The sequence below is a fragment of the Beta vulgaris genome, chromosome 7 (assembly GCF_026745355.1).
Source record: "Beta vulgaris subsp. vulgaris cultivar EL10 chromosome 7, EL10.2, whole genome shotgun sequence".
Taxonomy (NCBI): domain Eukaryota; kingdom Viridiplantae; phylum Streptophyta; class Magnoliopsida; order Caryophyllales; family Amaranthaceae; genus Beta; species Beta vulgaris.
The window spans coordinates 51114238-51124470 of record NC_079208.1 but is presented as its reverse complement, the minus strand read 5'-3'; the positions used below and the strand labels follow the sequence as shown (position 1 = coordinate 51124470).

The 10233-nt window shown below is 32.2% G+C and overlaps 1 protein-coding gene across 2 annotated transcripts; it reads left to right on the top strand.

Annotated features, from left to right (window-relative positions):
- The first annotated feature begins 4412 nt into the window (after nucleotides 1–4412).
- LOC104899662 (hypothetical protein) lies at nucleotides 4413–9779 on the top strand. Of its 2 annotated transcripts, XM_010686892.3 has the most exons (5): nucleotides 4415–5077; nucleotides 7506–7732; nucleotides 8348–8381; nucleotides 8544–9190; nucleotides 9380–9779. In XM_010686892.3, the coding sequence occupies exons 1-5, from the start codon at nucleotides 4630–4632 to the stop codon at nucleotides 9638–9640; spliced, it is 1617 nt and encodes a 538-aa protein (XP_010685194.2). In that variant the 5' UTR covers nucleotides 4415–4629; the 3' UTR covers nucleotides 9641–9779. The 2 variants fall into 2 exon arrangements, with proteins under 2 accessions (XP_057252141.1, XP_010685194.2); XM_057396158.1 differs by lacking the exons at nucleotides 7506–7732; nucleotides 8348–8381 and having other exon boundaries at nucleotides 4413–5077.
- Nucleotides 9780–10233: the final 454 nt, after the last annotated feature.

The window sequence follows — 10233 nt, the reverse complement described above, 5'->3', positions numbered from 1 at the left end:
GAAGAGAAAATAGCACAGTAGTTCTTTATTGCTTATAATATTAGTATGCTATTCAACTTAGTTTGAAATTATAGTAATTAATCTTAACAAATTTTAACTTATAGGAAATTATTTCAACGCTAATTGAATATCTTTTTCTCCTGAAAAAGTTCAGTTAGACACACGACAATAGTCGCGTTCTTTTGGACTGAGAGTAACTGAACTGAAGTTGGAGAAACTTAATTGCAGAGAAGAGAGTAATTGAACTAAAACTAAACATAAAATAAGTCCAAAAGAATAGGGCCAATAGTATTAACATTAGAGCTTAATAGAAGTAGATGAAACAATCACAATTTGTTAGTACATGGAAATATGCGCATCTAAAAATTTGTAACCTAAACATTCTTGTCCGCATTTGATTCCACGAAACAAACATGAATTAAAAATTTATACCAAAAATTCAAATGTTAAGTTTATAACGTGTAATTTATCCCTAAAAAATACAATCCGTAGAAGGTGCACATTCACAAGGTATGAAATTTCTCATGAAAAATCGCAACAAAAGATCGTTTAAACAAGTAGATTCATCTAAAGGGAAAAAAAACCTGAAGCGAGCTTCAATTCGTGCACTGCCTCAGAATTACATACGAGTGAGGGAAGCTGAGAGGTTTATAAAGTTAATGTTTGGACAGTATATACTTGGATTTTTCGCCAATTACAGCCTTTTATAATAGGGAGTTTGTTAATTGCAGCCTATTCATTTCAAACTCTCTAATTGCAGCCTTATAAAATCAAGGTACCTTTAAGTTGCAGCCCAATTTCATTTTCAGGCCAAATTAGCTTGATTACGTATATATATATATATATATATATATATATATATACACATATATATATATATACACATATATATATATATACACATATATATAATATACACATATATATATATATAAACACATATATATATATATCACATATATTATATATACACATATATATATATAATACACATATATATATATATATAACATATATATATATATATTTAATTACACATATATATATATATATATATATATATATATATATATATATATATATATATATATATTATATATTATATATATATATACACATATATATATATATATACACATATATATATATATGTGTGTATATATATATATATATATATATATATATATATATATATATATATATATATATATATATATATATATATATGTGTATATATATATATATATACACACATATATATATATATGTGTATATATATAATATATATATATATATATATATATATATATAATATATATATATATATAATATATATATATATATACACATATATATATACACATATATATACATATATATATACATATATATATACATATATATATATATATACATATACATATATATATACATATACATATATATATACATTATATATATACATATATATATATATACATATATATATATATACATATATATATATATACATATATATATATATACATATATATATATATATATATATATATATATATACATACACACATACATACACAAGGATGAAGAGCTAGCTCATGTGGTAGAGCACTCCCCTCTGATCCTTGAGGTCAGGGGTTCGATCCTACAAGGCTAGTAGCCTTGATAGGGGTTAGCCCTTGGGCTGACTTAATTTCCTAATCAAAAAAAAAATCTATATATATATATATATATATATCGGGTCAGACCGTCTGACCATAAGTTATGATCAGACGAGCCCAACCCAATACTAAAATTCTGCAGTAGTGTCGTTCATTCACACGGATGTTTGTGGGTTCATCTTGCTGCATTAACAGATTCATCATTTTACACCATTCTCAACTTTTCTTCAACCAACCCATCATCATCACCCCTCTAACAAAGTTGAGAATGGTCGTATGATGATGATGATGTTTCAACCTGAAAGTGCCATTCTACTAGTAGAAGATCAAGATGAAACACATCAATTTGAAAATAAAAAAAATCCAAATTAGGATAAATAATCATAGGGATTTAACAACAACAAAAAAGAATCACTTGCAGATCGAATTTCAAATTACAAAAAAAAAAATAACCAGATGAAGATGAAGAGGATAGAGAAAAGGACCTTGCGGTGCCTGGCGTTGAGATCCTTAGTAACGTTATCCTTCTCGTTCATCATTGGGAGAAGATTTCAAAATGCAGAATTGTTTTTAAACTTTGAATTTGAATAAATTGAGGGGTTTTTTTTAGATGATTTATGTGAAAGCCTTTTTTCAGAAATATTTAGAGGTAAGTTACTTTCATTTAGAGGTAAGTTACTTTCATTTAGAAGTAAGTTGCTTCCATTTAGAACTTATTTTATTTCACTTAGAATTTTATTTCATTTAGAATTTTTTTTTTCAGTTAGTCGAATTATTCTTTCAGTTCGTTGGTCTATTCTTTCAGTTGGTTGGTTTATTCTTTCGGTTGGTTGGTTTATTCTTTCAGTTGGTTACCTTATTCTTTCAGTTAGTTATTTTATTCTTTCAGTTGGTTCCTTTATTCTTTCAGTTGGTTCCTTTATTCCATTGTGTCAGACCAACTAAACAAAAATTGAAACCAACTGAACAAAAATTGAAACCAACTGAACAAAAATTGAAACCAACTGAACAAAATTGATACCAACTGAAAAAAATTGAATTTAACTGAAACAAAATTGAAACCAACTGAAAAAAATTTGAGCCCCATTAACTAAAACTCTAATGCTATTAACTAAAACTAATAGTCTATTAACTGAAACCCCAATCCTATTAGATGAAACACTAATGTTATTAACTGAAAGAGTATTTTAATTACCTCAAGTACAAACTAAAAGCTGAAACACTTACCATGTTGCCACACTAACCTAATATCTTTTTCATTCAATTATATGCATTAGTATTTTACTTGCAAAACCATTAACTAGTATGAAGCAGCATCTAAGATGTTGGAAGTCAGCCAAGAACGAGGAGCCAAACTCAGGAGATCACACTTTGCAAGCTGTACAAAAGCAATTCAGTTCCATCTCCTTCATAAATCATAATAGACAAGAATGATGTGCTCAAGCTCATTTTGCAGAGAAAGATTTCTTTCTTGCACGGCAGCATCATTTACATCGACAACATACACACAGTCCTCACGATAGGAAGAGAAGAATAGAAAATCAACCAAACAATGTCATTCTGCCTTCAAATTGTCCAAGTAGTTGTGTGGCTTTGCTTCAAGACTCCAGGAAAGAATAATATCATTACTGATGACAGGAAGGTCAGTAAGCTTAGTATATGATCTATATGAATCAGAAGAATTTGAAGTAGAAACATCTCGTTGAACACTACTATTCAACTCATTGTTAACAGATCCCTGCTCGTCCATCTTCTTCTTCTTCTTCTTCTCTTTCCTCTCAAGAACTAATTTGTTGATCATGTTGATTACTTCTTCTATCTTTTGCTTTTCATGCAATACGAATGCGAGTATATACCCATCATCTTCTCTCTCGGAATTTGCATCCCTGGGAAGAAAAAGGGGTTCCGTATGTTCCATCACCATACTCTAACTGAAAAAAAATGAAGACTAACTGAAAAAAATTAGAAACTAACTGGAAAAAAATAAAGACCAACTGAAACCCAAGTGCTTCTAACTGAAGTGGTCCGACCAATTGTATTGTGTCAGACGAGTCTGACACAATACCTTCTCATATATATATATATATATATATATATATATATATATATATATAATATATATATATATATATATATATATCACCTCCACTAATAGGAATTTGCAGGAAGTAACAAAGGCAGAATATAAAACACCTCAAAACTAAGGTTAGCAATGTTAATGCTTTCTTTGATTTTGTCATTTGAAATAGTGTGGGTGATGTGCTTCTTGCTGGTGGTAAAACTCTAGACTCTCATGTGTTTATAATTCAAGTCGAGGCTTGGGCCCTTAGGGAAGGGGTTAAGGCAACCCTCTCCTTGGATATCTCTTATCTCATCATAATCATTGAAAGAGATAATCTAGGAGTCATTAATTCTATGAAAAAGTCTTGGCAAACTCTGTGGGAAATTTCTAACATTGTTTCAGATGCTGGTGCTAATGTGTCTCGTTTTCTTGAGTGCAGGTTCATTCATTGTTTTCGTGAAGCTAATCGTGCAGCGGACTTTATGGTGAGGAAGGCGCACGACTCCCTCCCTATTGTATTGATTTCTCTCTTATCATCCGTAAAGATGTTTTAGGTTGGTCTTCGGATTAGGGGTCAAGTCTAAGTTTCTTATCCTTATAAAAAAAAATTAAAAAATAAAAAAATAAAACACGTCAAAACGTAACAGATGAAGTAACAACTCTTATGTCATAAAGCAACATATTAACACTAACAGCCACTTCTATATAATTACTTAAAGATAGCAAGACAAACAATAAAGGAAAAAGAAAACGACGTAAGTCTCAACTCTTACTATACAAATAACAAATGTACATTACTCATGGAATCCTTCACCTCATCACCTCAACACCTTGCAAATGCTGTGCAACACGTACACGTGAAGGGACCTCTCCAATCTCCAACCCCCTCTTCTATATAGTATACATATGCATGCATATCCTTATTATTATTACATACATATATATGATTGTATAACTTATATATTAGTCTCTTTGATTGAATTTGTCTCAAAAACTATAGAAGACAAGAAGATGAACGGCAGAGATGAATGGAAATACATGATCATACGGCCAGAAAAAGCTGGAGTTGGGGATTTATGGAGGTTTTGGAGAAAAGGAGATATAGAAAGTGGTTCCAAATTTATTAAGAGTAATTATGAAGAAGATTATTATGGGATATTAGATATAGAAAAGTGGAGTTTAATGTTTGAAGGGAAGGATAATAGATGGGTAATTGTGGTTTCAGTCATTGCAAGAAAGTTGATTAAAGGTGTTGCAAAACCTATGGAATTCATTGGTTATTTTGTGGATTTTTTGCTTAATCTTCTTGCGCTTAATGGCAACCTCTTTGGCCTTTTCATCAACTTTCTACGAGGTATATATTATACTCTTTTTTTTTCTCCTGATTTTTAAGGTATTTATACTAGGATTTTTTAACAAGTACAAATTTTTGTCCGTTCTCTTGCAATAATACAAACTTTAGATTATTATTTAATAATACAAACAGTTGATCAAAATTCCTCCAATAGGATAATACTGGTTGTTAATTTGTTATATGAGGTAACAAGATGAGGTGGTTCAGGTGGGTGGGGGTTGGGGAAAGAGGAGGGAGAAAGAAGAAACATCATTTTGTAATTTTTTTGACTTGTTTTACTGGTTACAAGTCAATTTGACCTGTTAGAGAAATATTAAGGTAAAGTTTATATTAGTAAAAAATAATCAAATTTTGTATTATTACGAGAGAACGGACAAAAAAATTTATATTATTGTAGTTAAAAAATCCTTCATACTATATAAATGGTGGGAAAAACTAAAATGTGGGTTATTTTAAACAGTTTATCAAGTACTAGCTCTTACAGGTTAATTAAATTATAATGCATGTACATTGGATTGATGAAATCTCTATATTCTTTGCTTTGTTTTTTTTATCACATATTCAAATGTTTAATTTAGTATAATGCATGTACATTGGATTGATGAAATCTCTCTATTCTTTGCTTTGTTTTTTTATCACATATTTAAATATTTAATCGAGAATAATGCATGTACATTGGATTGATGAAATCTCTCTATTCTTTGCTTTGTTTTTTTATCACATATTTAAAATTTTAATTTAGTATAATGCATGTACATTGCATTGATGAAATCTCTCTATTCTTTGCTTTGTTTTTTTTATCACATATTCAAATATTTAATTTAGTATAATGCATGTACATTGGATTGATGAAATCTCTTTATTCTTTGTTTTGCTTTTTTTTTATCACATTTAAATATTTAATTTAGATCTTTGAACCAATACTTTTTGTGATTCTTTTTAGCTGATAAAAATTGATCAAAGTTGGCCTGACCTTACTAACTTTCTTTTGGCCAAGTCTGTCATTTTTTTGGTCTTTTAGCTTACAACCTCCCCAATGTCAAGTCATTTGCGAACAGTTTTTAAAAGAGAACTTAAGATAGTGTTCGACGTTTTCTGTATTCTTTTATAAGTATAGATTTACATGTTTTTTAATTTTAAATCGTGGTTTTTTTATAAATATAGATTTACATGTTTTTAAATTTTAAATCGTGGGTTTTTAAAGAAGAAAAGTTAGTTGAAAAAAGTTTGTGTTCTTTTATATAAATGGTATGTTTTTTTTTGGTGCACAATGAACATTGTGCACCCTAGAGCTGTCAATTCATTTACTCGAGTCAGGTTCTGGTTGGGTCATCTTAGGTTTCATCGGTAAGGTCGTGTCAGGTCATTAAATCAAACAAGTCGGGTGCAGGTCGGGAACGATCGTAATTCGGTCAAGTTTGCCTCGATTCATTTCTTCTTTCAGGTTCGGTCGGGTTCAACGCGGTCGGATACTTATCAGGTCAGGACAATAGCGGTTTGGATCAGGTTCGAGTCGAGTTCATGTTGGTAGTTATCGAGTGTCACTTTCGGGCCGCTTCGAGCATGGAACATGATATGAATTTTGGGTGGCGCTGCTTCAAATTTGTATCATTATTTAAGATTTCATTCAAAATCAATGCTTGAATAGTTCATCTAGTTACATGTCTTTTTATAGTACTAGTGTTAGTTTATGATTTGTGTTACTATGTGGTGAAATCAATGACAAGTCGAGTTATTAACAAATCAACAAATCGGGTAAGATCGGGTAACATATATCAACAAGTCGGGCAAAAAAATGTGACGGCTCGCAACATGTCTAGTAAAATTAGATAATGGGTCGCAATATGTCGGGTTAATGATAAATAACGTCAAGTTATGATCGATTTCAGGTCCTAATTAGGACAGATGTCGAATCGGGTTCAAATCATTGTTAGGTAAGATCATTTCAGTGATCGGTCTTTTTTGGGCGGGTATTGGTTCAGGTCATATAGTATCGGGTCAAGAGCAGTTATCAGTTATTATCAGGTCGGGTACAGGCTAGGTTACAGGTGATTTGTTTTGCCAAAATTTCAAGTGCAAGTCCGTTACAAGTCATTACACGTTCAGGTCAAGTCATTTTTTGACGGCTCTATGCATAAACCACGCTTTGCCTTTATGAGGTTATGTCTTGTCAACTTATTTTTTTTGAACTTATTTCTACCGGAAATGAGCGTATATTTGCAAATAAGCTGAACATTATTCATTTTATAATGGTTTATAATTACTTACATCCCTAATCACATACTTTCTGAAACTTTACGGATCTTATGATTGTATTACTGATTACATGGGTGCGAGTTCTATCATCATAATTAATAATTGTTAGTTGCTGAATTGAAATTGATAGTACACTAAAACGAAATTGACTTATTGGAGGATCATTATTCAGGAAAGGTGGTGATACCACAAAGAGACACAATAACGTTCATAAGCTCAATCGGACATTTGGACGGCCGTATCGACTTGTCTAAGACTGATAATCTTGGAGTAGGATCAATTGATTCCGGCATAGAGATCGAAAACAACAGGTCTCTTATGGATCTTTGCATAATGGCTTCCAAATTAGCATATGAAAATGCTAGAGTGGTCGAAGAGATTGTGGTTAATCATTGGAAGGCAAGTATACTACTGTTATTCTTCTCTCCTAAAGAATAAAGATAGATAGATAGATTCTCACCCTACCAAAATCAAAGTTCATATTAGATGTTGCTTAAAGTGGCTTCTATGTATATGCTAAAACAATAATATTACATGAGGCATTGCAGAGTAAGGCATAAGGTTGTAGATGTTAGGATTCAGAATTCGGATCAACTTACCTTGTTAGCTGCTAGGATTCAGATAAACAAGTGTAAAGTGGTTACTAAAATCAATAATTTGGTAACTAATGAACATTTGATAGTTCCCTGTCCTAGTCCACACTTAAAAATATGGTTGAAAGGATCATCATTCATGAATTGCTTTACTGTTCCCTATAGACGGAAAAACTACTCCATCTTAATTAGTTCACCTTATATTAAGACTTTGCTGATTTCATATCATCGAGCTAAGACTAGATTAGACCAAACTTAACTAGAGCTAATTAGATCAGATCAGATTACCGAAAAAAAATTATAACAAACCAAAGTAGAAAAACTTGTAATGAATCAACTAAAAGTTCATGTATGAAAACAACACTAGTAGAGAACTTTTGTAATATGTTGCTTGCTAATCTATGCCTTTAAACTAATGCAGATGCATTTTGTCGGATTCTACAATGGTTGGAATGGTAAGCATAGATTCACAGTTTCACACCAAAATTTATAACTTTCTGTTCAGTATTTTGAATTTGGGTTTCAATAGTGTCACACCAAGTGAGTAAACTAAAGCGTAGAATGTTGATCATCAGCCTATGGACTCTTCTTACCCCAATGTTTGTCTCTATAAACAGATTACCAGCAGGAGATGTCCACCCAAGTGTTCATCCTCTGTGACAAACCTGTAAATGCTGATTGTATACTAATCAGCTTCAGAGGTACTGAACCTTACGATGCAGATGATTGGAGTACAGATTTCGACTACTCATGGTACGAGATCCCGGAACTAGGAAAACTTCACATGGGATTCTTAGAAGCCTTAGGTTTAGGAAACCGAGCTGATACCCAAACTTTTCGGCATAATCTCCAACAGAAGAACATCAGAGTTGCTTCTGCCCCAGAAATGGCAGAACTAACAGCCTACATTGAGGTGAAAACCAAGCTTAAGGACTTGTTGGAAGAGCATAAGAATGCCAAATTTGTTGTTACAGGACATAGCCTGGGTGGGGCACTTGCAATCTTGTTCCCGACTGTGTTGATCTTGCACGAGGAGAGTGAAATGATCAAGAGATTGCTGGGTGTGTACACTTTTGGACAGCCAAGAATCGGAGATGCGAAACTAGGGAGGTTCATTGAAGAGCAACTTAATAAGCCTGAGCTTAGGTACTTTAGGGTTGTTTATTGCAATGATGTTGTGCCCAGGCTACCTTATGATGATAAAACTTTCTTGTATAAGCATTTTGGGATTTGCCTTTACTACAACAGCTTTTACACTCAGCAGGTACTTTATCTAAATTTCCCTTCCATTTTTGAGTTCATTTTTAAGATTGTTTGGTTTGTGTAATGGTATCTGATATAAGAATTTGCCATCTAGTATAGATATTAATGTGATTTAAGGTAGAATTATCATTTGTATGCAAAAGTCTTTGAATATCTGTTGTTTTCTCTTCTTGTACACATGAATCTGAAGAAAGTGGAAGAAGAGCCGAACAAAAACTTTTACGGGATTAGATACTTGATTCCAGCACACGTAAACGCTGCATGGGAGTTGATCAGGGCGTTAATGATGGGTTATCTGTATGGTGTGGATTATCAAGAGGACTGGTATTCCATTTTTGTGAGGGTAGTAGGACTAGTGCTCCCAGGTATATCTGCTCATAGCCCGCGGGATTATGTCAATTCAGTGAGGCTAGGAAGAGAATACGCGGTTCAGATGTCCTCTTTTGATTGAGCCTCTAGCAATAGCTCAAATGATCAGTAAATGGATATTGTACATTTACCTTATCTAAGTTAAGTTGTGCTTGAACTTTTTCTTTGTATATTGATCTTTAAGTGCAGAGAAAATAGAGCATCAAATGTGCTTCTGTGAAGTATCTGTTTTACAGGATCAGAGCTAACGGGAGAATGAGAAATGTCGGTCTCAGAGCTTGCATTCTTATAAATCTATTAAGATCCGACCGCGGAATTAGCCAATCAGAACAGGAAAATTTCAGTCATATGTCCAGAAAAATTTCAGACCATATTTGGCAGTTTACTGGCTTGTACAACAATAAATACTAGTGTAAAGGATATCTGCAGAACAAGAGTTTGTGGATTAAGTGAGGCTAAATCGAAATCTGTTCGTTGGTGAACATGTGATGGGAAAAATGGCAAACTTTGGATGTTGTCCTAACTCTTACATGGCTTCAGTCTACCACCTTTCACAAACAAATTTGATTCAAGTTGGTTAATCTCAACTTGCTAATTTTATTTTTGGTGTATAACAAGCCACATAGAGCACTAATGTAGACATAATTTCAACCCATTTGCAACACCACAACTATA